Below are 26,652 nucleotides of genomic sequence, written 5' to 3'. Positions count from 1 at the left end.
TCACCAGGGTCCCCTCTGAGCCGGGCTGGGCACAGCACTGCTCACTGTGTGTGCTTTGTGCCCTAGCAAGGACAGAGTGGCAGCAGGCCCTGCGCTCCCAGGGGTGCCAACAGCAGGCAGCCCCAGCAGGAGCCTGGCTGGGAGCAGGGAAGTGGTGGAGACCCTCACACCATGGGGCAATGAGTGGAGGAAAATGGGGCCAGCTCCTCGATCTCCATCTCTGAAGCTCTTATCTTGCTTCTCAGGTTCCCTGCTTCTTTTCCCAGCCAGAGCTGCCCTCCCTGGCTGGCTGCCACTGATGTGTGTGGAGGAGTCACACTGGGATGTGCGAGCTGCAGGAGCTCTGGGAGGGGGCAGTGGAGTCAAGGGGACAAAGATCTTCAAAAGCCATGGCCAGGGGCAAACAGGGAGCCTGCAGCCTCACATCAGCTGTGCCAAAGCACCCAGCACCAGCTGGGCACCACCTCCACCAGCTGGGCACCAACCACGAGCCAAAGATGCTGAGACACTGCCCTGGCCCCAGGGTGCCAGCCCAGGATGGGCACGGCCCCAGCCCTTCCCTCAGCCCCTGTGACCTGGCTCTGCACTCTCCCCAGCCCCACACACTGCTGGGAGCTCAGCCCCCGTCCTGGGCAAGGGAGGGGCCCCAGTTCCACGCCATGGGCAGGCAGCCATGCAGGGTTAATGGTTGATGAAGCTGCTGTTCTGATATCACAGCCAGGTGCCATATTTGGGGTGGCTGCTCACCCCTGGGCTGTGATGGCGGGGCAGTGGCAGCACCTCCCTGTGCCCATCCTGGTGGCCTTTCCCAGTTGGTCTGGGCCTGTGCCAGCAGGCTGCAGGGAGCAGTGGGCAGGGCAGGTTCACACCCAGCATGGGCTGCAATGCTTTTTGCAGAATTAGCTGAATGAGGGCTGGAATGATCTGCTCCAAGAGTCAGCTCTTGCCTCTGTGTTTGGGGATGGCACTGCAGGGACAGCCCAGCAGGGACAGGAATGTGCTATAGCATGACACAGGTGCTATAAATAGGGAAGGGCCATGTGTCAGGCAGCCCTGAGGGGCAGCAGGATCTGCTCTCCCTCTGGCACCAGTGGATTTCCAGGCATCTCTGAACACTTGGGGCGCCACTGCTTTTAAAACAAGTGTCCAAAATCCCTGGTGAGACCGGAGCTGGGGACAGGAAACCCCCCAGGAGCCTGAGGCAGCTCCAGGTCACACCTTCCAGTGCACACACACGGGATCAACAGCCAGGAAAACCTCAAAATCCACCCCAAATCTGGTGAAAGCCACACTCAGCTCCAGGGAAGCAGCACGAGGGCTGAGCCCACACTGCTGTGAGTTCTGCTGTGAGCTCTGCTGTGAGCTCTGCTGGGGCAGTGCCCAGGTTAGGAGTGGGCACTGCCCCTGTGCCCCCACACCCACCCAGGGTGCAGCCACCCTCACAGCCCTGCCAGGGCCCCTGGGCGTCCCCAGGCGGTGCCAGCAGGACCAGCCACAGCCACTCGGGTTTCCTTGGTGACTGTTGCCAGGTGAGAAACTCAGGCAGAATTTGTTATCCTGGCAGATGAATGAGGATGTTCCCCACCGGAGCTGTGAGCAGCCCGTGCCCCGGGCCAGGCTGGTCCCTCTAGTGGTGCCAGCAGCCCCAGGGAGGGCAGTGCCCGGGGCTGCCCGGCCTGGCATCGCTGCCCAGGAGGCAGCACGTGCTCTGGGGCTGCTCCTGCCCGCTGGGAGCCGCAGGAGAGGAGTGAGGAGGAAGCACGGGCAGCAGAGAGGCGCAGACGGCCGCGGGCTGGCGGGCTGCCCTGCCCTGGCTGCACTAGAGCCCGTGAGTACATGGGGCACATGGGGAAAAGGGAGCTCCCCTGGCACCCCGGGCAAGCAGCAGGGCTGGGGGGCAGCTGGGGAGCTGGGACATGGGCAATGAGGGTTTGCAAGGGAACACAGAGGGCACAGCAACAGGGGCTGCCGCAGCCTGGAGAGCCCCGAGCTGAGCTGGCACCGGAGCCAAGGTGATGGCAGAGACCACAAAATCCTGGCAGAAATATTATCAATTCCATATAGCTGCTCCGCTTTGCTTGGAACCACATCAACCCTGCCCGAAAAGGGACCTGTGGTGGGCAAGGACACACACAGGCTTTGAGGGGAGACTCATCTCTGTGTTTAATGTGTGATATGACAGCTCCGAGCTGGCCGGCATGCAGACAGCCACATTGTCCCTTTAAATCCCAGCATAGCGCTGGTGGCGGCTCACGATAACCCCGGATCACAGCAGCTCCCAAATCCCAGCAGCTAATTACGGGTACACGCCCCAGCCAGGCTGGGAACACGGGATATTTACAGCCTGTGACACCCAGAGCTCCTGCTGAGGAACTGGGGCACCGTGGAGGTTTGCTGGCAGGGCACAGGGGCAGGGGATGGTTTGCACCCCACTGCCATGCAAGCACTGTGGGCAGCCATTCCCCGAGCTCCTTTGGGGATGGGAGATGGTTTTCCAGAGGGTTCTCTGCTCCCCCAGGCCGGTGCCATCACCCTGTGGTGGGGCAGGGGCAGGGGCAGAGGCAGGGGAAGGCAGGGGCACGTTTAGGCAGGAGCTGTTTGCCTTTCACCCCGTTGCTGGCAGGGAGCTCCCCAGCCAAAGCACACACACATCTCTGGGACAGGCTGGGATCTGACTCTGTTTGCTCTGCTCCCTGCTGCAGGGCCAGCTGCCTCCTCGCTCCCTGCCCTGTGCCTCAGCTCTGGGAGCCCCTGCCACGGCCACAGGCCCTGCCCAGGCCCCTGCGCTGGCTTTGTTGGGAGCGTTCTGGTGCTCCTGCTGCCTTCCTGCGTGGGGGAGAGGAGACTATAAACTGCTCCTGCTGCTGCCAGTGGGTTAGCACTGTGCCAGCACTGTATACTCTTACAGCAGGGACCAGGGAATCAGTTAATTAAAGGTAATTTTAACCCTTCCTGCCTGGTTTAGTGTTACAGCATCAGCCACTGCCTGCGCTGGGACTGTAGCCAAGGAGGCGTGACTCCAAATTGTGTAATTATCACAAAGATCTGTAAATGCACCCAAAGGTAACTCTGCTTTCCTGTTAAAGAATTGAAATGTGAGGCAGCTGGCGTGGCCTGTGCTGTGCCTGCAAGCATCCCCTGGCAGCACTGAGCCCATGCCTAGGTCCAGTGGGCTCAGCACAGCCTCCAGGGAGCTTTAGAGGGATGGGGTGCTCAGCACTGACACCAGAGTCCCTCCCTGCAGGGTCACAGTGGGGCTGCATGAGGAACTGAGCTTTAGGGGGATGAGGTGCTCAGCACTGACACCAGAGTCCCTCAGCACAGTCAGAGTGGGGCTGCATGAGGAACTGGAGTGCTGAAAGCAGTTGTATGATGAAGCAAATGGAATAAATATTTCCCCAAGCAGAAACTATTCCACAGACTGCTGGGGCAGGGAAAAATACAGCTGAGTTGCTGTGAAAGCGATACAAAATCCAAACAGTTTAGGCTGTGGAAACCAGTCATTTGCAAAGGTATTTCCAAACCAAGTCAGAAATTCCCAGCTCACAGACTGCTGGGAAGCTCCCAGCCCTGCTGGTAGGGCAGTGTGGCTGCACTGAGGGACAGAACTGGGTCCCCTTCTCACACCCCCATCGGGCTGGGGGACACTGTGTGACTGCCCCTTCACCCAGCCCATGGGGCTGAGCCACATCCCCACTGTCACTGCCTGGCCCCAGCTGGGTTTGTGTGCCCCATCCCAGCCCAGGCTGAGCTCCTGAGCAGCTCCAGCTCTGAGGCAGCCTGGCCAGCCCCACAGCCTGCTGCTGCCTCCCCTCCGTGTGCAGGGCTATATTTGGGAAGGCAGCAGCGTGCTGGGCATGTTCCAACCAGCGCCCTGGGAGTGGTGCCTGCTCTGGGTGCTGGAGAGCAGAGCTGGGGGAGCGCGCTGGCAGCTCTCCCCACCTGGGCCCTTTAAGAGCCTGGCTCGGAGCTCCCTGCCTTTTCCAAACAATTCTCTCTTCTCCTTTTACAGGAGCGGAGCCGCCAGGCAGGCGTGTGCAAAGCAGACAGGGTTATTTTGGGACTGAAGCCGCTGAGGAAGCTGCTCCCACCCCACGTACAGCCCAGACTCCCACACACAAGTGCCCTGGCACATCCAAGGGGCTGGGAGAGCTGCACAGCAAACACTGAGTTTCACACAGTGGGCAGCCACCACCAGCACTGCCCTTGGTGCAAGGTGTGCTCTGTGAACACTGGCATTAATTAAAAGAAAAAAATTATGGAGGCTGGGATTAAGAAATTAATGAAGCTGGGATGCTGTCCAGGGCAGGGCAGGCACTTGTGGAGACAGGAAAATTGACATTTGCACGTGGTAGTGAGACTCAGGCTGGTGCCTTGGGTATCCCCAATGATCCTCGTGGGTTCCTTCCAGCTCAGGAGATTCTGTGATTCTGTGATTCCGTGATTCTGTGAATCTGTGATTATGTGATTCCGTGATTCCGTGATTCTGTGTTCCGTGATTCTGTGATTCTGTGATTCTGTTATTCTGTGATTCTGTGATTCCATGATTCTGTGATTCTGTGTTTCCATGATTCTGTGCTTCCGTGATTCTGTGATTCTGTGATTATGTGATTCCGTGATTCCGTGATTCTGTGTCTGTGCAGCCCTGGCTCAGGCAGTTTCTATTGGCAGGGATGTCCCAGGGTGTCTGGGCAGCTCTAGCTCAGGCAGTTTCTGTGGCAGTGTGTCCCAGGGATGTCCCAGGGTGTCTGTGAAGCCCCAGCTGTGCTGGGCTGGCAGGCAGAGGTGTGGGTGTGGGGTTGGCAGGAACAGGGAGTGGCAGTGGGACAGGAGCTCTGGCTGATGCTATCTGTGACCCACATCACTTTTATGGCCTGTCTGCTGTTTACAGCACGGAGGACAGGTGGGGTCAGGCTCGGGAGGTGACTCACAGCAGGAACAGCCCCTGCTGCTCCCTGCTTGGGACAGAAAATGGGATAATAACTGGTGTGGAAAACGCTGTGAGGCTTTGTCTCTTCATTCCTCCTGGTGGCTGCTGGGGCTTACGGACACAGGGCTGGAATTCTTGCTTGTTAAACAGTTGCTCTTAAATATTTCGTCACGAAGCAGGGGAAGCTGAAATTAAAACTATGATGAGTCGAAGCCCAGGCATTGCTCAGCCGAGGGCTTGGTGACCTGCCAGGCTCCTGGGGAATGCTTTTAATTTGGCTAAGTGGAAGTTGCATAAATGGTACAAACGGCACGCTGCTCGCTGCTCACACGGGGCCGTGGGTGCAGCTGGCAGTGCCACAGGATGTGTTGTCGCTGGCTGAGCACCCAGCCAGGCACAGCTGCTCCCCTGCTCAGCTCCCACCCCGGCTGGCCACCGTCTCCACTCAGCCTGGACGCTGCTGCCTTCACCCTGTGCCCTGCCAGAGGTTTTTATTGAGAGGCTGTTTTCCAAAACCAGCCTGCAAATATGTAACTGTCATACCAGAGCTGAGTGGTCACACACAGATCTCCCAGCCCCGCCAGTCAGGCCAGTCCCCATGAGCTCATGGGGTTGTGGTTTCCCAAGCAGCTGTTCAGGAACAGCTCTGAGCAGCTGCAGGGACAGGGATGGCTTCTGTGTGGGAGCTGCTGCTGGGGGAGGTATGGCCTCCAGAGTCTCAGGCTGTTTTATTCTCAGCTCTCCTGCTGATAAGCCTGATAGCCCTGGAAATGCTCCCAGCTGGTGAAATGGGGAAGCTCTGGTGCATGAGGTTTGGGAGGTTTTGTGCTTTTGGCTGGCGTGGGGCAGGTGAGTGGGCAGTGTCTCTGTTCCTAACATGGGCACCTCCCTGTGAGCTGGCCTGGAGGCTGAGGCTGAGCACTGAGAGCCTTTTACAAATCACCTAAAAACTCCTGGTCTGCCTGAACTGGGGAAAACTGACCAGCATCAAACACTCCTTGCCTTGTCCCAGGTGTCCCAGGCAGGGCAGTGTGTGCCCAGGCTGACCAAGGGCTCTGCCAGGCAATGTGTGCCCAGGCTGACCAAGGGCTCTGCCAGGCAGTGGGTGCCCAGGCTGGCTGAGGGCTCTGCCAGGCAGTGTGTGCCCAGGCTGACCAAGGGCTCTGCCAGGCAGTGGGTGCCCAGCGTGTGCGCATCCCCCTGTGCCCACCCCAGCCCTCCTGGGGAAAGGTGGGCAGCGCTGGAGCTGGGGGCAGTGTGAGCCAGGCACAGCAGGGACCCCGTGGGCATGGAGTGGGCACAGCCCAGCCAGCCTTGTGCTCCCACCACGGGCAGGGGAACAAGGGGGGACAGACAGGAGCGAGGGGGCTGAGTGCTGGGAGGTTTGGCTCTGTCAGTGAGTGCACACATCCCGTTATCTCCAGGGAGGCTCCTGGAAGGTGATGGGAAAAGCACTCTTGCTCAGCTGCAGCACGAGGTCACAGCTGGAGGCAGGAGGAACATCCAAGATACAGCAGACATCTCCCGTGTAACAACCTTCTCAAATCTCCACACACACAGCAGGCACTCACACCTGGAGCGTGTCCCTGACACAGCTTATCTTTTGAGATACCAGAATGCTCCTGCCCTGACAACGCCCTCCCTCCACATGCTGTCCATTGAGAGCAGGGCCATGTGGTGCCATTTTTGGGCCATGTGGTGCCATTTCTGCCTCTGGAGCTGGGGTCAGGCCCCAGATCTGAGGTGCTGCTCTCTGGCAGCTACCTGATTCAGGCAAGGCTGGCACCCACACTGGCACCCCTCCTACCCTGCACTGGGACCCCAGTGTCCCTGGGGCTACCTGACAATTCTGCCCCGGAGGGACCCTCCATGTGCTGCTGCACCTTGGTTTGTTGTGTTGGCACCTGCCAGGAACTGATTTAGCCTGGACTTGGCAGGGGGGTCCTGAGGAGGGCTCCAAAGTCTCAGGGGCACTCAAGGGGTAGCATGGGCATTGTCCCGCTGTATCTGGGCAGGGGGAGCCCCGAGGTGGGTTCTGGGGGGCTCTGGGCTGTGGGTCCTGGCCATGGGGCTCCTCCCTGCAGAGATGGGGAGCCCTCGGCAGAAGGTGCCGGTCCGAGACAGGGGTGCGGGGGCAGAGGGGCAGGAGGGGCTGCCCTGGGGCAGGGACCGCCACACCTGGTGGGGACAGGGCACAGCAGCGAGGGGGTCCCGGAGCAGGAGGGTGGCGGCCAGGGCAGGGCTGCGGCACCGGGAGCCGGGGGCTCGGGCAGGAGGATATGGACCCGGTGGGGATGCCCGGCCGATGCAGCCCGGGCCGAGGGCTCGGGGCGGTCCCGGGGCGGTCCCGGAGCGGTGCCGGTGCCGCGGGCTCGGCGGGGCCGGTGCGGGGCCGGCCGTCGGGGCCCGGTGCGGCGCGGCGGGGGAGCCCCGCCCCGGCCGTCCCGCCCCGCAGCGCGGCTCTGTCTCTCGCTGCAGCCCGGGATGGCGGCGCGGCGGGGCTGAGCGGCCGGGCCGGGCCGGGCCGGGCCGGGGCCGCCATGGACGCTCCGAGCGGGGGCTGCCCGCCCGCCGCCGCCCCGTCGCGGGCCAAGCTGCCGCTCGGCATCGTCTTCTCGACGGCGCTGTTCTGCGGCGAGGGGGCGGCGGCCGCCGTGCTCTGCCTCTCCTACGGCCACTCCGACGACCGCTTCTGGCTGGCGCTCACCGTCTTCTTCGTGCTCTGCCCCTCCGTCCTGGTGCAGCTCACCCTCATCTTCGTGCACCGCGACCTCAGCCGCGACCGCCCGCTCGTCCTGCTCATGCACCTGCTGCAGCTCGGGCCCATCATCAGGTGAGCGCGGCGGGGACCCGGGGCACCCCCGGGAACCCCGGTACACCCGGCGCCCGCGCGGGGCCCGGCAGGGGCGCGGGCAGCGGGTGCGAGCAGGGAGCGGTGCCGGGCAGGACGGGCACCCCGGGTCCGTGTGACAGCGGCCCCTGCCCGGAGCTGCTCCTGCCGCCTCCGCCCCGGCTCCGCTGCTCCCGGCCCGCGGGGATCCCTTGCTCGTGGTCCCGCTGCTGGAGCGCGCTCCGGGCAGGACACGGCTCTGCCTCTGCTGTGTCCCAGCTGCTGGGAAAGCTCTGCCCAGGTCCCGGAGGCAGCCAGCGATTCTCTCAGCCTCTCGGTTTTGCCATCATTTGGCCGTGCTTGTGCTGGGAATCCCCGGTGGGTGCTCCGGGGTGAATACTGACATGGTATGGGGCTGAGTTAGGGGAAGTTTACTTTAGATATCAGGAAAAGCTTTTACACCCAGAGAGAGGGCGGTGCAGCTCTCAAACAGGCTCCCCAGGGAGGTGGTCACAGCACCTGGCCTGTCTGAGCTCAACGAACCTTTGCACAACGCTCTTGGGCACATAGTGGGATTCTGGGGGTGCCCTGCACAGGGCCAGGAGCGGGACTCAGCGGGGTTATGGGGCATGGAGAGGAGCTGGGTGCAGGAGTGGGGCTGGCGTGGGAGCTGTGGGGCACTGGGCTGTGCCGGGAGGAGGACGGTGAGGGGGTGGATGGGTGTTGCACAAGCTGATCCCTCATTCCTTGGGAATGCTGCCGTGCCTCCCGGGCTGTCATCACCGGGCAGCCTGCTCCATGAGGAGGCACTGCAGGAGGCATGGCACAGCCATGGCATGCAGGAGGCATGGCACAGCCAGGCACACAGAGGCAGGCACAGCCAGGCACAAAAGGCAGGCACAGCCATGGCACACAGGAGCACAGGCACAAGGTATGGCACAGCCATGGCACACAGGAGGCATGGCATGTAGGAGGCATGGCACAGCCATGGCATGCAGGAGGCATGGCACAGCCATGGCACACATGAGGCATGGCACAGCCATGGCACACAGGAGGCATGGCACAGCCATGGCACACAGGAGGCATGGCACAGCCACCACCTCCACGGGCTCCTTCCCAAGGGCAGCCCAGCAGCCACACTTTGGGCTCGCTGTACCACAGGCTCCCAAACCACCGCGGCTGCTCCGCACTTCCTCTGCCACTGGAAACAAGCAGTGCACCAGATGTGTCCCTGTCACCATGGCTTAACTCCAGAGCCTCCTTGCCTGGTGCTGCCAGCCTGTGCTGCCCACAGCAGTGCCGGGGCTCTCACCACACCGGCGAGGCTGGCTGAGCTGGTGGTGCTGCCCAGCTGCTGTAGGAGCCGGCCGGGGCTGCCTGGGGCAGGCTGCTCGGGCTGGAGGTGCAGCCCAGCCTGCTGAGAAGGTCTGGCAGGGCACTGGGAACCAGCTGGGACTGCCCTTCAGGCTGGGCCTGTGGGATGAAACTGTTTTCCCGTTAGAGTTTGCAATGAGCCATGAGTGCTGTTGAGAGAATTTATCCTAAGCCCTCCCTCCTTTTGGGTTTGGTACACAGCAATTTGTGCTGTCCTGATAAGCACCATAAACAATGGTGTCCTGTTGGTCCCAGAGCCAGCTGGTGCCCAGGCAGAGCCCAGCTGGTGCCCTGTGGCCTTGCACACCCTCCATGGCTCTGTGCAGGGGCTGAGGTCCCTGTCCCTGCAGGCAGGGCAGAGAGCCCCAGCCCTGCCACAGTGGGGCCTGCAGAGAAGGGGCTGAGGAAACTCTCCCTTATCTGCCCACACCACACATGGCTTCACCCTGCGCCCTCCTTCCTGCTGTCCCCAGCAGGCAGGAAGTGTGGAAGCCTTCTTCTGCTCAAAACGAGAGATCAAAGAGATCTCTGATACTCAGCTCTGATACTTCAGAGTTTCTGTTGCCTCTGCTTAGAGGAAGAGGTTTCTGCCGGTTGGGAAAACAGAACCCAAGGGTGATTAACACCTTCCTGTAGCTGCAGCTCCCAGCAGGGTCGCTGCTTTGTACCCGGGATGCTGCACCTCTTCCAGCAGCTCTCTGGAGCAGTTGTTGCCCCCTGGTACCCAAGATCACCATGAATTCTGGAGCAGAGGAGCAGCCACGGCCATGCCCACGGTCCTGGTGTGCCCGCAGCACTTTGGGCAGCTGCCCAGAACAGTCGGGCAGCACTCAGGACTGGGGTCTGGGCAGCACCAGCAGGGCGGGGCTGCAGGTGCGGGAGCGGGACAGCAGGAGGGCTGGCAGGTGACAATGGCCGTGTCCCACAGGTGCGTGGAGGCCCTGGTGGTGTACTGCTGGTCGGGCAGGGAGGAGGAGCCCTACGTGACCATCACCCGCAAGCGGCGCCTGCGGCAGGGCTACGAGCTGGAGCTGGAGCAGGAGGTGGGGCACTCGGAGCGGCGCCTGGCCACGCACCGCAACGCCTTCAAGCGCATGGCCGTCATCCAGGCCTTCCTGGGCTCCACGCCGCAGCTCACCCTGCAGCTCTACATCAGCGTGCTCGAGAAGTACGTCCCTGCTGCCCGAGGTAAGGGCTCCCCACCAGGAGAGGAACTCCAAGCAGGGCCAGCTCCTCGGCTGCTTGTGCTGATGGGACATCCAGGCCATCCAAAAAGTCCCTCCTGGGCACAGCTTCCACTGGGCTCCCCGAAGTGTGGAGCACGACCCACAAATGTTGGGCACACATCAGCTCTCTGCTTTGCTGCTTGCAGTGATGCAAAGTGGGAGAAAGCAGGCCTGGCTGAGGTGCCAGGCTCTGCTCCCAGCCCCGAGCTCATATCTGTCCTCCAGAGCCAAGCCATCCACCCAGTGCCAGTCTCATAAGAGGGTCAGGTCCCTGTCCTAGCCTGCTCCAGTCTCCAGTCATTTTTTTCCATCTAGCTGCAGGCTCTGGCTTCCCTCAAGTCCCCCCACTGTATCTATTTCTGCACATTTTCCTGCAGCCAGAGCTCCCAGCCCAGCACTCCCACTCCGAGGCTCCCTCGCCTGCTCCCAGGATGTTTACGTGCTTGGGGGTGGATATGCCAGAGCAAACTTTTAACTCCCATTTTGGCACCGAGCTGGGCAGGCAGGTGTGCTCCTGCACCATTCCAGTTGCAGTGCTGGCTGAAGAGCTGTCCTCACCCAGCAGTGCTGGGAGCCCAGACCTTGTCACTTGTGCCTACAGCAGGTGCATGAAAAGGGAAGCACAGGAGATACCCCATAGAAACCCCCTGATTCGCCACAGCCCTCTGCAAAGGCATTTTGGGGAGTTGCAGATGCACAGGAAGAATGAGTGCCAGTGCTGCTCTAGCAGTAGCTGCAGGAAGTCAATACCAAATGATGTGTTCTGGGTGATTCCCTCGCAGCTGGAGTGCCAGCTCAGCCCTGCAGCTGGCAGCCACCGTGGATGGGACCAGCTGCACTCTTCTGTTTCTCTCCATGGTATTCCTGGCAGTGCTGAATGTGAGCAGCTGCTGGCATTCCCTACAAATGACCTTGGCTCTGCAGCCCTGGGATGGGGCTGGCTCTTGGGGCGCCTCTGGGGCTACAGTGCTGCAGCTCTTGGCTGGGGTGAAGGCAGAGGGGCCCTGCAGCTCTGACTGTGCCCTGCTCACCCTTGAGCAGCAGTTCCTGCACAGGGCAGGGGGCTGGGGCATGCTCCAAGCACAGAAATGGCTCTGGTTTGGCCAAGGTTTGTGTTTTATTGGTGCAGGGAGAACCTTTGGGTTCTGAGCCTCCTGCTGCCAGCAGCCACCTCATCATGGGGGCTGTCAGCACCATCCCTGAGCTGTTCTGGCAGTGCTCACGCTGAGCCTTCTGCTGTGATCCCAGGTGTTGGGCACCCTGTACTTCTCACCAGGACTGGCACCCCAGGTTTCCCACCGGGAGCTGTCACCCCACGCTCTGCACCCGGGCAGTGGAGAGGCTGGGCACAGCCTGGTCCCTGCCCTGCCTCACTGCCTGCTCTGTCCCTCCGCAGCCGTGCTCATGGCCATCTGCCTGGTGTCAGTCACCTACGGGGCCCTGGTCTGCAACATCCTGGCCATCCAGGTCAAGTACGACGACTACAAGGTGCAGCTGCGCCCGCTGGCCTTCCTGTGCATCGTGCTGTGGCGCAGCCTGGAGATCTCCACGCGCATCGCCGTCCTCGTGCTCTTCAGCACCGTCTTCAAGCACTGGATCATCCCCATCGCCCTGGCCAACCTCCTGGTGGTCTTCTTCTTGCCGTGGGTGCAGTTCTGGCGCAGCGGCAGCCGCCTGCCCGACAACATCGAGAAGAACTTCAGCCGCCTGGGCACGGTGGTGGTGCTGTGCGCCTTCACGCTGCTCTACTCCAGCATCAACATGTTCTGCTGGTCGGCCGTGCAGCTCAAGCTGGCCGACCGGGACCTCATCGACAAGTCGCAGAACTGGGGCCGCCTGGCCGTGTACTACGTGGCCCGGCTGGCCGAGAACACGGCCCTGGTCATCCTCTGGTACTTCTTCAAGACTGACGTCTACGAGAATGTCTGCACGGCGCTGCTGGTGCTGCAGCTGCTCCTGGGCTACTGCCTGGGCATCTACTTCATGCTGCTCTTCTTCCAGTACCTGCACCCCTGCCGCCAGCTCTTCAGGCACAACGTGGCCGATTTCCTGCACTGCGTGTGCTGCCGCCGGCGCCCCGCAGGGACCCCGCTGTTCCTCGAGGCACCTTCAGAGCCTGGCGTGAGGCACAGCATTGTCTGAGCTCCCGGCCCCTCCAGCCAGCCACGGACTGGGCATGGGCGTGGGCAGCACAGAGGATGCCCGTGGCACAGGCTGAGTGCTGCCTGGTGCTGCTGTGCTGGCAGCAGGTCCCAGTGCATCCCCTCGGGGACAGGGACAGGAGTGTGCTTGCCCGCTCAGGATCACTCATGAACATGAAGGAGGGCTGATTTGGATTGGACATAAGGAAATTTTTCGCAATGAGTGCTGAGGGACTGGCACATGTTGCCCAGAGAGATGGTGGATGTGCCGTCCCTGAAAACATTCAAGGCCAGGTTGGGTGGGCTCTGAGCAGCCTGGCCTAGTTGAAGATGTCCCTGCCCACCTCTGGAGTGTAACTAGATGGCCTTTAGAGGTCCCTTCCAACCCAAACTGTTCTACAATTCTACGGCTTATGGGGTGCCCCAACGAGGTGCCCCTGCCAGCTGGCTGCCACATGGTGCAGAGCCCCAGGGGTGCCCCGACACCCCCAGTGCTGCTATGGTGCATACGGTGACCAGGGCTACGGGTGCCACTGGGACTGTTGTAAGCAGTAAAGAAACTTTGCTGTGACTGCGAATCTGGGTGCTGGCAGTGACTCACACGGAGGGTGGGGACGGTCCCAGGGGCTGGCACGGCTGCACACACCTGCTGTCCACGTAAAACTCCTTTACAGGCACCAAAATGGGGCTGTGCCAGCGGGAAGTGGGCATGGGGGAGCCCCTCTGTGGAGGTTCAGGGGCATGGTGGGATGGGGCTGGCTCATCCTGTGTTCCGTCAGCATGGCCGTGGCTGCAGGCCAGCAGAGAGCAGCGTGCCAGCAAGGAGCAAGCCTGTCTGACCTGTTCCTCCAGGCTCAGGGGCCCAGCACAGGCTGCTGTTCCCAGCTGGAGCACTGGACACCCCAGGGCTCAGGGCCCTGCAGCGGAGGGCAGGCAGCAGGGGAAGGGTGGCTGGCACAGCAGTGGGTGCTGATGGGACCCAAACATCCTGCCCCCACCCCAGCACCCATTTTGGGGTCAGCTCAGTTTGGGTGCTGGACTGAGGATGCTCATCAGCCCCGGGGGCCCATGGAGGTGCAGCACCACTGGTGCTTGGTCTTAAATCACCCACCTGTAATGGATGCCCGGGCTGGATCCTGGCACAGGGCAGCGCTTTGACCCCAGGAGGCTTCTCTTCCTTTGGTGGTTTCCCTGGAAGATGGGCAGTGCAGGCTGGGGAGGGAGGCCAGGGAAAACAGAGCTGTTGAGCTAGAACAGGATGGATCCTCCACAAGTTCTTCCCAGGAAATTCCTGCCTTACAAAAAAAGCCTGTTTTTATCCTCAGAGGTTGCAAAGCCCCGGGAGGAGCAGGCAGACACCCTGTGTGACCCAGCCGTGGGGCACAGGGGGGATCTCAGCGGGGACCGTCCCCGGCCAGCACAAGGGGCCGGCTCTGCTGTTGGCCAATTGGGTCAGCCCTGCCTGCCTGGAAGGAGCCTTTGAAAGCACCGGCATTTCCTCCAAGCGCTCTCAGGGGAAAGTCCCGGGTGCCGTTCCCGGGCCGGGCTGTCTCACCGCCCGCTGCTCCATAAAACCGGGCAGTAGGGGCAGGCACAGGCACAGCGCGCCATGGGCAACTGGCTGGTCAACCACTGGTTCTCAGCTGCTGTCCTCGTGAGTCTGGGGCTGGGGGCTCCGAGGGGTGTGCGGGGGGACCCTGCGGGTTTATGGGGGAGATGGGGGCTGAGGAGCTGCCCTGGGCCGGGCTGGGGGCAGAGACGAGCATCCCCTCTGCTCCCCAACACACACACCCCGGCAGCCAGGGGAGGGATGCGCTCTGGAAACCTGGAGTCTTGGGGAAAACACAGCTCACGGGAAAGGGGGTCCTGGAAAACTTAAAAACGCTGCTGCTTTGCCTGGCCACTTTGGCTGGGGGCCTGCCACGTGCCTCTTCTCCCCTTGCGAGAGGAGGAGGATCCTGTGAGAGCTCGTGGCAGGGTGAGGAGCTGGCACCATAGAGACCATCTGCCGTGCTGCAGCATCTCTGGTGTAACAGAGCTTGCCTGGCCAGCCCCCCTCAGCTGCTCAGAGCTGTGTGAGGAGCTGTGAAGGCATGGGAACATGGGGTTTACTGACAGTTGGGCTATTTTAATGTTTTCAGTTACTTAAAAAAGAAAAAGAAAACAGCCAAAAAACAAATACACGGCAGGGTGTAATTTTTTGGGTGGTTTTTTTTGGGACCTCTGCAAAAATTCAGTGTCTGTGAGAGGCGGCAGTGTGGGATGCCGTGGGGTTAGGCAGGGGACAGCAGCACTGTGGGCCAGGTGAGCCAGCTCCCTGTGAAACTTCCTCTCCCAGAATCTTCCCCACACAGTCCTGACCACCCTCTGGATCTGCCTTCCCTCCCGTTACACGGGTGTTGGCTGCTCTGCCTTTCCTCCTTCCTCATGCTCGGTGATGCACAGGGCAGTGTGTGACAAGACAGCAATTCTGCAAGGCTTCCACACCTCTCCCCACCTTTGACCCTGTGACCCAGCCCTGTGTGTGACAGGGCAGCTCACAAGGAAACAGGATGGATACTGTCTGCTGTCTGTCCCGACACCCTCTGGCTGCAGCCAGCCCTGAGTGCTGCAGTGGGAGGCTCCCAGGACAGGGTTCCTCACGAGGCTGTGCCTTTCCCCTGCAGGCAGCCTGGCTGGGCATCAACATCTTCCTCTTCACCTACTACTTTCTGTTCTTTGACCGGGACGAGCGGTATTTCTACACCAGGGCCATCCTTGGGGTAAGGTGCTCCCCACAGCACCCTGCCTGCCCAGGCAGAGGAGCCCCTGGGGCCCTGCTGCACTGGGGTGGGGGCTGCAACATCCCAGGCCCCTTTCATGTTCTGTTCCCTTCCAGCCCACCATCATTCCATCCCACTCCACAGCCTGGCATTGCACCATGCTAGTCCCTGTCCTGATCCCTGTCTGCCCTCAGCCCAGCAGCATCCCAGCCCAGCCTGGCATCTCCCCCTCCCAGTCCTCTCCTAGCTCACCCCTCCCAGTCCCCATGGCAGCCCAGTCCCTCTCCATCCCAGTTCCCAGCCTAGCTCAGCACTGACTGACCCCATCCTGACACAGCATCACAGGACAGTGGTGCTCACCCCTCTCTCCTCCCCAGTCTGCCTTGGCATGGGCTCGAGCATCAGCCAAGTGCCTCAACTTCAACAGCATGCTGATCCTGCTGCCCGTCTGCCGCAACCTGCTCTCCTTCCTCCGTGGGACCTGCTCAGTGAGTGTCCCATCCTGACATTCCTATCCCATCCTGACATCCCTGTCCCATCCTGACATCCCTGTCCCATCCTGACCATCCTGCCACCTCTCCCTGCAGTGCTGCAGGCGGACCTTGCGGAAGCAGCTGGACCACAACCTCACCTTCCACAAGCTGGTGGCCTACGCACTGGCCCTGCTCACAGGTACGCCCTGGACTGGGATGGGGGGCAGTGGGGACTGGGAGTGCCTGGTGGTGACTGCCTGTGCCCTGTCCAGCTGTGCACACCATCGCCCACCTCTTCAACCTGGAGCGCTACAACCAGAGCCAGCAAGCCGCCGACGGCAGCCTCCCCGCTGTGCTGTCCAAGATGCACCTGCAGGGCAGCGAGTGGCTGAACCCAATCCACTCCAACCAGACCGTGAGTGTGGCCTTGGCATGCAGCAACCCAGCACCCCTGTCCCCTGCTCCCCTGACCCCCTGCTGCCCCTGCAGACCGTCGAGTACGTGGCTTTCACCACCATCCCGGGGCTCACGGGGGTGATCATCACGCTGGCACTCATCCTCATGGTCACGTCCTCCACCGAGTTCATCCGCAGGAACTACTTTGAGCTCTTCTGGTACACACACCACCTGTTCCTCGTCTACTTCGCTGGCCTCGTCATCCACGGCATCGCGTAAGGCTCCTCAGCAGTGCCCAGGGCAGGGCAGCGAGGGGCAGGGCACACACACCCCTGGGGGGCAGCTATGGGGACAGTGCAGTGGGGCTGTGACCTGCCATTCCCAGGGCTGGCTAGCCCAGCTGGCCTCACGCAGCGTGGCTCAGCCCTGGCTGGGGGCAGAGCTGCCCCTGGGCTCACCCCTCGCCTCCTGCAGCGGGCTGGTGCGTGGGCAGACGGAGCAGAGCATGGCAGAGGTGCCCCCCTACGACTGCGCCGAGTACCTCACACAGCGGGAGCACAACTGCACCCACAGCTGCTGCAAAGACCCCGAGTTTGGGAGCATCCCTGCCGAGGTAGGGCAGTGGTGGGGTGGCCCTGGGGGAGAAGCTCTTCCCTTGTCCTTGGGATGCCCAATCCTTTGCTCTCCTCCATCCTCAGTCCTGGAAGTGGGTTCTGGCCCCCATCATCCTCTATGTCTTTGAGCGGCTCCTGCGGGTCTGGCGTGCGCAGCAGAAGGTGGTTGTCAAAAAGGTGGGTGCTGCAGGAGCTGCTCCTCTGCCAGCTCCTCCCCTTGGAGTGGCCATGGGGAGGCGGGCAGGGCCACAGGCACAGCCCCTTCCTCGGGACATGTGCCAGGCTGGGCACTGAGCCCTGCCCGTGCCCAGGTGGTCATGCACCCTGCCCGCGTGCTGGAGCTGCAGATGCAGAAGAAGGGATTCTGCATGGAGGTGGGGCAGTACATCTTTGTCAACTGCCCCGCCATCTCTGCACTGGAGTGGCACCCCTTCACCCTCACCTCTGCACCTGAGGAGGACTTCTTCTCCATCCACATCCGGGCAGCCGGCGACTGGACAGAGCGTCTCATCAACACCTTCCAGCTGGAAACACCCAGGTAGGCTGGGCAGTGCCCAACGGTCATGCCAGGGGTCTGGGGAGGCCGCAGCTCTCACCCAGGCCCTGCTCTTGCCAGGATCGAGGTGGACGGTCCCTTTGGCACAGCCAGTGAAGATGTGTTCCAGTACGAGGTGGCCATGCTGGTCGGAGCGGGCATTGGTGTCACCCCCTTTGCCTCCATCCTCAAGTCCATCTGGTACAAGTTCCAGCAGGGTGACCAGACCCTCAAGACCAAGAAGGTACAGAGTGTCCCATGGATGGCACCAGCTGTGGGTTGCTTCCTCTGGCTCTGCCTCACCCTGAGCAATCCCCTCTCCCTGCATCCCAGATCTATTTCTACTGGCTGTGCCGGGACACGGGAGCCTTTGCCTGGTTCAACGACCTGCTTGCCTCCCTGGAGCAGAAGATGGCTGAGTCGGGCAAGGCTGACTTCCTCACCTACCGCCTCTTCCTCACTGGCTGGAACACCAGCATTGTGAGTCAAGCACAGGCTGGCACGGCTGCGAGAGGGGCACACAGGGTGGGCAGCAAGGGCAGGGCAAGCATGACAACGGCTTTTAGGTACCAAGTCCAAGCACAGTGTTTGGTGGGATCAGCAATGGGTGCTCCTCTGTGCTGAGGGGCTGGAGGGGGGCTCATGGGTGGTGCCTGGCTTCTCACCATCCCTCCTGCCCAGGCCAACAACGTGGCACTGCACTTTGACACCGCTACGGACACAGTGACGGGCCTCAGGCACAAAACCATCTTCGGGCGGCCCATGTGGAACACGGAGTTTGCAGCAGTGGCTGCAGCCCACCCCAGGTGAGAGCTGAGCAGGGGATTCGGGATGTTAGAGGCATGCCCCCTACCCTGGCACTCAGCACGGGGCTGGCTTTGGCAGAGGGGTGCTATCCCGGGCAGGGAGCCCACAAAGCTTTTCAGTCCCTTTTCCCTGAGTTGCCCTCCTGGCACTGACATGCCCGTGCTGTTTGCAGGTCAGTGGTTGGTGTGTTCCTCTGTGGGCCACAGGCCCTGGCAAAGAGCCTGCAGAAGTCTTGTCACCAACACTCCAGCCTGGACCCCAGGAAGGTCAAATTCTACTTCAACAAGGAAAACTTTTAAGTGGGCAGGGACTGACTGTACTGCCTCAAGCCTTTCCACAGCAAGGCCAGGGAGAAGCATCTGTGCATGCACTGAAGCCAAGCTGGACACAGCAAGGTACTCCATCTCCATGAGAAATTCCAGGTTCAAAGACTGCCTGTCCTGGTGTTCAGGGGTCCTCATGGAGCAGTGGGCCTGTAGCTCCATCCAGCCCCTCACTGCAAAGCAGAGCCACGTTCTGTGATGCTGCTGGAGCAGTAGGAAGCCGTGGGAGCCCAGCATGTTGGGCAGAACCACTGGATGGGGATGGGACATGGGCATCCCTGCAGGTGTCAGGGGCCAAATGTGCCCCTCAGGGCTTAAACACTCTTTTGTATAAGAATAAATGAAACTTTTCTTTGTAATGAAAGCCTCTGTGGTGCCTCAGCTGTGCAGGTACAGGGAGCCCATGCCCTGCCCCTTGCAGGGCTGCAATAGAAGAGCTGGTGGATAGCAAACCCTCTGGGGTGCAGATCAGACACCCCTCTGCAGGGGCTCGCTGCCACCCTGGCACCCCAGAGCCAGCCTGCACCCAGCACCCAGCTCAGCTCCCACTGCAGCTCCCAGCAGGTTCTGCTCCAGTGTGTGCAGAGGGAAACCCCGCTCCCTGAGCAGGCTGGCGTGGAAAGTGATACTGCAATTGGATCCAGAGCCCTTCCTGCCCTGCCAGCGGGGACAGAAAGCCAAGCTCTCTGTCCTGCCCTTCCCCTAGACCCCTGTAAACAGCACACTACAAGAAATTCCATTATTAATTCGTGCCCTGGTGAGGGGAGGAGGGAGGATGGCAAGTGGTTTGGACTGCTCGCAGAAACCTACACTCCCACTCTGGCCTCCATCAGAGACCAAACAAGGCAGCCAGGGACATGGATTTACTCAAACCCTCCTCCCACTTTATTTCAAACACCATAAAATATACACAGAAAAAAAAAAAAAAAAAAAAAAGATGAACTGGAGGAAAAAACCTCTTGAGGGTGACATAACCTCTCCTAAAATGCACCATCAGCTACCTGCTTCCCAGGTAGCAATGGGAAGCAGCTGCCATGGAGCATCACCTCTATCCAGGCACATGGCATCTCCATCTTGTGCCTGCCAGAAAGAAGGAGAGGAGGGTGAGGCAGGCACAGAGGGAAGCAGGGCAGAGTCCCATTCTAGGCAGCTCTGTTTTACTGGAGGGGAACAGGCACAGGGTGAGACCAGGGTAAGGACATCACCTGTCAGGGTGCCCCTGTGGATTTCTGGATTTGCTCCTTCAGAATGAGGATGCTCTGCCGCTGTTCTGGGGGCAGCATGGCGATCTGGTCTGCTGTCAGCTGCAGGACCTGCATGATCAGCGCTGCCTGTGGGGAAAGAGGGGTCAGAGACATGCCCAGAGCAGCCACGGCATACCAGAGCCAGGGAGGGGCTGACCCCGCCACAGAAAGGCACTACTGTCTCACCCTTTCCCTTTTGTTCTCTCACCTTCTCATGATCCTGGGGGGTGACCTGGCTCTGTCCAGGGCTAAAGCCTCCAGGCTGACCAGCTCCTTGGACTCCTGCCCCAGGTATGCCTCCTCCCTGCATGCCTGCCCCAGCCATGTTAGGAACCTGGGAGAGTAAGAGAGGGGTTAGGGACTGGGGGTTTCTGGACTCAGCCCTACAAATTCAGGAAGGTAAAAGAGATGATCAGATGGATGCCCTCACAGCCTGCTTGAAGATGCCTGAGCACAAAGAGAGAGTGCATTTTACGTGCTCTCCCCTCCCAACTCCTGTGCTCCTTTCTGTGTCTCAGGAAGAGGTGGAGAGAGGCCTGAGCCTTGTCCTGTCCCAGCTGATGGGCAGTGCCTGGGGAAATGGGACAGGTGCCCTGACCCCTCAGTGCCAAAGCCTGGTGCTTCCCACAGCCCCGCCCAGCCCCAGCCTACAGGACGCCGTGGGTGCCCCAGCAGGCAAGCAGAGCCGTGCGTACCTGGCGGGGCCCCTGTGGGCCACTGGCTCCCATGTTCAGCGGCCCAGGACCCTGTATCCCACCAGGCATCGGGCCCCGCGGGGTGGGACCAGGCCCTCGGGGCTCCAGGCCCCGTGGCTCCAGCACCCTGGCCTCCATGGCCCTGGCCTCCAGCACTCGTGGCTCCAGCACCCGCGGCTCCAGGCCCCGCGCCTCCAGCGCCCGCGCCTCCAGCACGCGCGGCTCCAGCCCCCGCGGATCTCTTCCGACTGCGGAGGAAACACAAGGTCAGCTCCTGAAGGAAGCAGCGCTGCAAGGAGTGTGGGAGAGAGCCTGCTGCCTCCTTTGTCTGGGGCCAGCAAGCACCCAAGCAGTGCAGGGTGGGGGCAGAGGGGACATGCCTGCAGAAAGTCCCTTGCACCCTGGGACTGTCCCTCCTCGCCTGGAGTCAGTCATTTCACTGCCCAAACCCCCTTCCTACGCCTCGGGTCGGGGCAGCCGGCTCCACTCTGACTTCCTGCCTGCACAATCCAAGCCACCCGTATTTCATGCCCCCTCTCTCACCTCGAGCATCCATCAAGGGCCCCCGCGGCTCTCCCATCAGTGGTCGGGGTTCTCCCATGGGTCCCCCCCTCATCTCATGGGGGGGGCCACGGCTGTCATGACCAGGCATATGGTGCATAGGGGCTCCCTGGTGGGGCGGCCCAAGGTAACCTCTGACGCAGAGAGACGAGGAGAGCAAAGCAGGAGGAGGAGAAAAAGCGAGAGAGTGTGAATCAGACACTGGCTTGGCACGGTCTGGGCAGAGCGCTGGGATTGCCCCCGAAGCCGGCCGCAGGGGAGGAGGGTGAGGCTGGCACAGGGATGGGTGCTGGTGGCCCCATGCCACAGGGCAGCTGCCATCACCCCGGGGAGATCCCTTCCCCGGGGAAACGGGCCGGCCCCCACGGCTGGCAGCACGCAGGCCTCCAACCAGGCAGCAGTGACTCCCGGAAGGCTGGTGCCATCCCTGTCCTCAGCGAGAGGCTACCCTTGGGCAGGGGACAGTGCCAAGGGCTCCTCTCCTTCCCTCTCCCCTCACCTGGGCTCCACTTCTCCAGTGACTGAGAGCAGGGTCCCTCCGCGAGGGTCATTCGGGGCATCTCCCAAAAGGCCTCGGGGCGGCGGGCCACTAGCAGGTAGAGGTCCACGCTGCATAGGGGCCCTCGGGTCTGGCATGGGCACTGCCAGGGAGACACACAAGAACTCGTGAGGATCTGCATGAGCAGTGCCGTGCCAAGACTGTCCCCGGCGCTCTCAGGCCGGGCGTGGGGCAGCCACGCTGCTCCCCTGAGCTGTGCTGTCTGCTGGGGACACAGCCCCACACACGAGGCTGGAGCACACCAAAGCTCCTTCCCTGGCTGCCAATTCTATTCCTCTCCTTTTCTTCTTGGGTTTTATTTAAGGTTCCTTATGGCACCAGGGGCCAAACCAAGCATGGGTGCCCCCATGGCAATCCCTACAAGGGTGGGCATCAACACTCTGCTAACGTGGGGCCAGGAGCAAAGCAAGACCTGGAAGGCTCCTGGAAGCACAGTGTCAAAGAGGGCTGGATCTTAGGCAAAAGCTCTTTCTAAACAAGCTCTCCTTTCCCACTGGAGGCTCCATGCATGGTTCTAGCCTGTTCTCTCCTGTAGCCCTACAAGAAATCCTGCCTCCTTCCTCTCCTCTTACTGCTGTCAGGCTACAAGGAGCGACATGCCAGTCCCTGGCCCTGAGAAGAGCAGGGTGAGAGCTGCTCTCTGCACACTCCACAACGAGCTCCATGGGAAGAGGGAGCTGGTGCCGGGGTACCTTGAACGCGTTCGATAGACGCAGGCCTGGCAGGTCCCACGGGCGAGAGCTGCAGGTTCCCTGGGCAAGCAGCAGGAAAAGAGGGAAAGAGCAGACACGTAAATAGTGTATGCACGCATGCACCGGCTCTGGGGACAGTGCTGCCTGCAGGATCACACACCCTGAAGTCCCCAGAAAGCCTACAGAGAAAATGTTCCAAGTCTGGCTTAATCAGCCGGTTCTGTTCACACCCCCTCTGTCAGCACAGGCAGGACAGGCAGCGTGGCACAGTCCTTCCCTCACTCAGGAGAGAGGCAGGCACAGAAGACACCCTGCCAAGAGACTCAGCATTGCGTGGGGCCATGCTGGCCCCACAACACACACCAGCTTCTGCTCTCCAAAACCTTTTGGGTGCCAAGAACTAGCGGACAGCTTTCAGGAAGACAGTGCCCACCCCAAAGAAAATGAGAATCAGCTGACCCTAAGGCCAAAGGATCTCAGACTGGGTTTGCATGTTGCTGAAACAAGGCCTATGATGAACGTCAAGGCAGCAGAGGTGACAGGTGTGTGCATGTGCTGTTCCTGGAGAACAGCACACCGGGGCCGTACTGACCTACACATGGACACGTGTGAACCGTAAGCAATCGGGGCCCAGGGCTGGGCCGGACAGACCGTGCCTGCGGAGGGAAAGCCGAGCCGTCACCCCAGGAAAGCGCCTGCCAAGCCTCAAGCCAAACGGAGAGCCAGCTCCCTCTGCTGGGCACGGCGCGGGAGGACGCGGCGCCGCAGCGGCTGCTCCCCAGCGCCCAGGCAGCGAAGGAGCAGGACAAGGACCAGAGAGGAGCAAGCTCTGCCTGCCCGCACAAGCACAGGGACAGACACGGGCTCGCAGAGGTGGAAAACACAGACACATCCCGCTCGGTGGGGACAGGCAGCTCTCCTGGCTGCCAGGGCACGAGTGCACAACAGCATGAAGAACGAGCTGGGAGCCAATTGGGCATGGGCTGAGTGAGCCCTGGGAGCCAGGGAGCTGCTACCACAGCCTTGTGCCTCAGTGAATAAACCTGAGCACAGCCCCAGGGCTGGGCACAGCCAGGCTGCAGACAGCTGGGACACAGCACTGCTCACTGGAGTCAGGCTCACACCACACACAGCACTCCACACGTCTGTTTTACCTTGTCCACGCTCCAAGGGGACTGGCCCTGCACCTGGCATCCCAACCTGTGGCTGCATCCCACCTGAGAGGGGACAGGCAGAGATCAGACCCCTCCTCAGCCATCCCTGATGACTAACCTGTTCCTCTGGTCCCAAATACCTTCTCGCTCCCAGCTCCTGGGGGAGCACCTGGAGGTTTATTGCCCTGGTGTTGGTTCCCCCCAGGGACAATCCAACTCTGCAGCCCACCTCTGGCAGCAGCACAATCACAATGTACAGCACAGGATTACGTGTGCTCTCACAGCAGAGAGGGGTGTCTGCAGGACCCGTGTGCTCACGGTAGGGCAGCTCAGCCCAAACTCACCTCCTGGAGCCATGGGGCCAGGGCCTGGGCCCTGCACAGGGGCTGCCATCTGTCCTGGGGCTGGCACTCCCCCCTGCATGGGTGGCTGCATCAGAGGAGGAGCGCCATTGACGTGCATCCCGCCCTGCCGGAGAGACACGGGGTCTGAGGGACACCCCACACCTGGGCACGTGCTCCAGCTGGAGAGCTGGCACTGCCCATCCTCCTGCACAGCTCAGGGGTTGTGCAGGCTCTTACTATGGCCTGTGGCTGGGACGATGGGGTGTTCTGGGGGTTCAGCTGCGCGTTGGGCCCTGGCCCAGGCCCCGGTCCCGGCCCAGGCCCCGGGCCTGGCACTGCCTGCTGGTTGCCGGGGATCAGAGGAGGAACACTGGTCTGGCGATGCAGGATTTTCTAGGGAAGAAGGAGAAATGAGTTCTTTTCCACTGCCACTCCACAAAGGTTACCACCAATACCCTCCCAGATATCCTCCCACCTCCCCTCCCAACCCCGGATGAGCAGCAAGGCACAAACCAGCGCGATCTCGGGGTCAACGATCCTCATGACCACCTGGGCCTGCAGCAGTGCATAAGCCAGCTGGGGGTTCTGGAGCAGCATGTTCCTGGCTTCCTGGGGGCTGTTCTGGACACACAGCTGAGGAGACAGGCACTGATCAGAGCTCTGACAAGGTGTGACACGGCTGGGAGGGTGCAGGCAGTGGCGGGAGGAGCTGTGCTCACACAGGGAGCACGGCCCTCCTGCACTCACCTTCATCTGCTTCATCAGCTCAAACATCTGCTCGGGGGGCAGGCTGGCCACGGCCCGGCTGATGGACTCGGGGGCGTCCTCTGGGTTGACAGGGTCCCCATAGGGTGACTCGATGATGGGGGCACCTGTGCCCAAGCCTGCAACATGAACAGCTCATGGAACAGGCTTATCAGGAGGGGAGCACCCGCCCACCAGGGGAAAAGGAGGCAGCAAAACCAGGGAGACCTCAGGAGGAATTTCTTCCCGAAAGGGGTGATTAGGCATTGGAACAGGCTGCTCAGGGAGGTTGAGGAGTCACTGTTCCTGGAAGCGTGTGAGTAAAGACTGGATGTGGCATTCAGTGCCCCAATCTAGCTGATGCAGTGTGCTTGGTCAAAGGCTGGACCATGATCTTTACACACCTTTTCCAGCCCAAGTAATTCTGTGATTCTGTGACCATGTGGGAGTGAGATCCCAGAGCTGAGCCCATGCATCCATCCCTCTGGGGCACTACTCACACCCCCTCCTCCCAGAGCAGGCCAGCTCCACCAGCCTGGCAGAAGAGACCCTCCCTGCCCTGCAGCTGCCAAGGCCGGGCCCAGCGTGAGGGAGCCCCCAGAACCCTGGCCGACTCACTCTTGAGCTCCTCCTTGTTCTTCTCGCTGGCGGCGTTGTCCACGCGCAGGGCCCTGCCGCTGAACTCGCGCCCGTTGAGGTTGCGCATGGCGCTGAGCGCCGTCTCCTGGTCCTGGTACTCGCAGAAGCCATAGCCCTTGGGCTTGCCCGTCTCCCTGTCGTACACCAGCCTGCCAGGGAGCAGAGACACACTGCTGCTGAGGGTGGTGTGGGCATCCCGCTGTGCCCACGGCTCCTGCAGCGAGGGGGGATATGGGGATGGAGCCCCAGCAGGGCTGGGAACACAGTGAGAGCTCAGGGGACACAGGGACAGAGCCCAGCAGTGCTGGGAGCACGGGGAGAGCTCAGGGGATACAGGGACAGAGCTCCAGCAGTGCTGGGAACACGGTGAGAGCTCAGGGGATACAGGGACAGAGCCCCAGCAGTGCTGGGAGCACGGTGAGAGCTCAGGGGATACAGGGACAGAGCCCCAGCAGTGCTGGGAGCACGGTGAGAGCTCAGGGGATACAGGGACAGAGCTCCAGCAGTGCTGGGAACATAGTGAGAGCTCCCCAAGGCACACAGCAGTCAGGCCCATGCCCAAGCCAAAGGGCCTGCTGGCTCCTGGCATGGCTGCTGCCAAGGCTGTGGTTTGCAGGATGCCCACCTGTGCCAGCTGTGTGCCTCCCGTGACCCCACGAGGGACAGGATGGGACTGGCTGCTCCCAGAACTCCCAAAAGCTGAACTGAGAGCACCAGGGCCTGGTGTCCAGCCTGGAAAACACCTGTGGGAGGCACAGGGATGGCAGTGAGGAGCACAGAGCCTGACCAGCACTGAGCCCTCAGCAGCCACAGCAGGGCAGCTCCACACCCACCTGCTGTGCTGGGGACACTGTGCTCCATCTCCAGGGGACCCTGGCACAGCCACCGGGTGCCTCTGCCCTGAGCACAGCTGGCACAGCCTCACAACCCCCGCAGCTGCTGCTCTGTGTGAGGAGCCAGCCTCGGGGGCCCGGGGAGGTTTCCAGGGGCTGTCAGGCAAAGCTCCTTCGCCAAAGCGTTGCCAAGCACTAGAGCAAGCAGCCCGGGGCAGCGGCCGAGCCAGCGTCCCTACAAGTGGCCAAAAGGTGTGTGTGCATGTGGGGACACGGTGGGCTGGGCGGTGCGGGGAGAACGGTTGGGCTGCAGGGTTTTAGAGGCCTTTCCCAACGTTACGGATTTGCCGTTCACGGTTCCGAGCCTGCGGGGCTCGGTCCGCGCCGAGCAGGGGGACCCGGGGGAGGCCTGCGGCCGCTCTCACCTAAAGCTGACCACGGGCCCAACCTCCGAGAAAATGTCCTTCAGCTGCTCCTCCGTGGCCTCATACGGGATGTTCCCCACTGCGGAGACAGACGGTGCCGCCGGTCAGCGCGGCGGGTACCGGCCCCGACGGCGAGAGGGGAAACCCGCCGGCCCCCCGCCTGCCCCTGCCCGTCCGTGCCCCTCTCCCCTTGCAGGTGGCGGTCCCGCCCCGCGGCCTCACCGAACACGGAGCGCAGGGACCGATCCACGGCGGGGTCCCGCACCGACAGCCCCGCCATCGCGCCGCCCGCGCCGCTTCCGGTCCGCGCCGCAGCCGTCTCCCCGTTTCCGCTTCCGCCCGCAACAGCTC

The 26,652-nt window shown here is 61.6% G+C and overlaps 3 protein-coding genes across 13 annotated transcripts; 2 read left to right on the top strand and 1 right to left on the bottom strand.

Moving 5' to 3' along the window:
• The first annotated feature begins 1,512 nt into the window (after positions 1 to 1,512).
• XKRX (XK related X-linked) lies at positions 1,513 to 13,079 on the top strand. 2 transcript variants are annotated; one of them, XM_064712749.1, is made up of 4 exons: positions 1,513 to 1,828; positions 7,675 to 7,763; positions 10,063 to 10,322; positions 11,757 to 13,079. In XM_064712749.1, the coding sequence occupies exons 1-4, from the start codon at positions 1,565 to 1,567 to the stop codon at positions 12,500 to 12,502; spliced, it is 1,359 nt and encodes a 452-aa protein (XP_064568819.1). In that variant the 5' UTR covers positions 1,513 to 1,564; the 3' UTR covers positions 12,503 to 13,079. The 2 variants fall into 2 exon arrangements, with proteins under 2 accessions (XP_064568819.1, XP_064568820.1); XM_064712750.1 differs by having other exon boundaries at positions 1,719 to 1,828; positions 7,409 to 7,763.
• Positions 12,863 to 18,730, top strand: NOX1 (NADPH oxidase 1). Of its 3 annotated transcripts, none has more exons than XM_064712746.1 (13): positions 12,863 to 13,045; positions 15,168 to 15,263; positions 15,641 to 15,751; positions 15,851 to 15,935; positions 16,009 to 16,151; positions 16,226 to 16,407; positions 16,607 to 16,745; positions 16,831 to 16,923; positions 17,058 to 17,284; positions 17,363 to 17,525; positions 17,615 to 17,761; positions 17,963 to 18,087; positions 18,261 to 18,730. In XM_064712746.1, the coding sequence occupies exons 1-13, from the start codon at positions 12,863 to 12,865 to the stop codon at positions 18,385 to 18,387; spliced, it is 1,821 nt and encodes a 606-aa protein (XP_064568816.1). In that variant the 3' UTR covers positions 18,388 to 18,730. The 3 variants fall into 3 exon arrangements, with proteins under 3 accessions (XP_064568816.1, XP_064568817.1, XP_064568818.1); XM_064712748.1 differs by lacking the exon at positions 12,863 to 13,045 and adding an exon at positions 13,218 to 14,155; XM_064712747.1 differs by lacking the exon at positions 15,641 to 15,751.
• Positions 18,731 to 19,269: 539 nt separating this feature from the next.
• Positions 19,270 to 26,651, bottom strand: CSTF2 (cleavage stimulation factor subunit 2). Of its 8 annotated transcripts, none has more exons than XM_064712738.1 (15): positions 25,877 to 25,919; positions 25,669 to 25,786; positions 25,023 to 25,192; positions 24,408 to 24,544; positions 24,174 to 24,293; positions 23,898 to 24,053; positions 23,661 to 23,784; positions 23,317 to 23,379; positions 22,163 to 22,222; positions 21,411 to 21,552; positions 20,894 to 21,045; positions 20,351 to 20,598; positions 19,864 to 19,989; positions 19,617 to 19,742; positions 19,270 to 19,491 (listed from the first exon to the last, which is right to left on the bottom strand). In XM_064712738.1, exons 1-14 carry the CDS (start codon positions 25,902 to 25,904, stop codon positions 19,620 to 19,622), a joined length of 1,767 nt encoding a protein of 588 aa, XP_064568808.1. In that variant the 5' UTR covers positions 25,905 to 25,919; the 3' UTR covers positions 19,270 to 19,491; positions 19,617 to 19,619. The 8 variants fall into 8 exon arrangements, with proteins under 8 accessions (XP_064568808.1, XP_064568806.1, XP_064568807.1 ...); XM_064712739.1 differs by lacking the exons at positions 25,669 to 25,786; positions 25,877 to 25,919 and adding exons at positions 26,302 to 26,380; positions 26,524 to 26,651 and having other exon boundaries at positions 19,271 to 19,491; XM_064712736.1 differs by having other exon boundaries at positions 25,669 to 25,919.
• Position 26,652: the final 1 nt, after the last annotated feature.

The sequence above is a fragment of the Zonotrichia leucophrys genome, chromosome 4A (assembly GCF_028769735.1).
Source record: "Zonotrichia leucophrys gambelii isolate GWCS_2022_RI chromosome 4A, RI_Zleu_2.0, whole genome shotgun sequence".
In the NCBI taxonomy this organism is placed as follows: domain Eukaryota; kingdom Metazoa; phylum Chordata; class Aves; order Passeriformes; family Passerellidae; genus Zonotrichia; species Zonotrichia leucophrys.
This window is presented reverse-complemented; position numbering and strand designations above follow the sequence as displayed.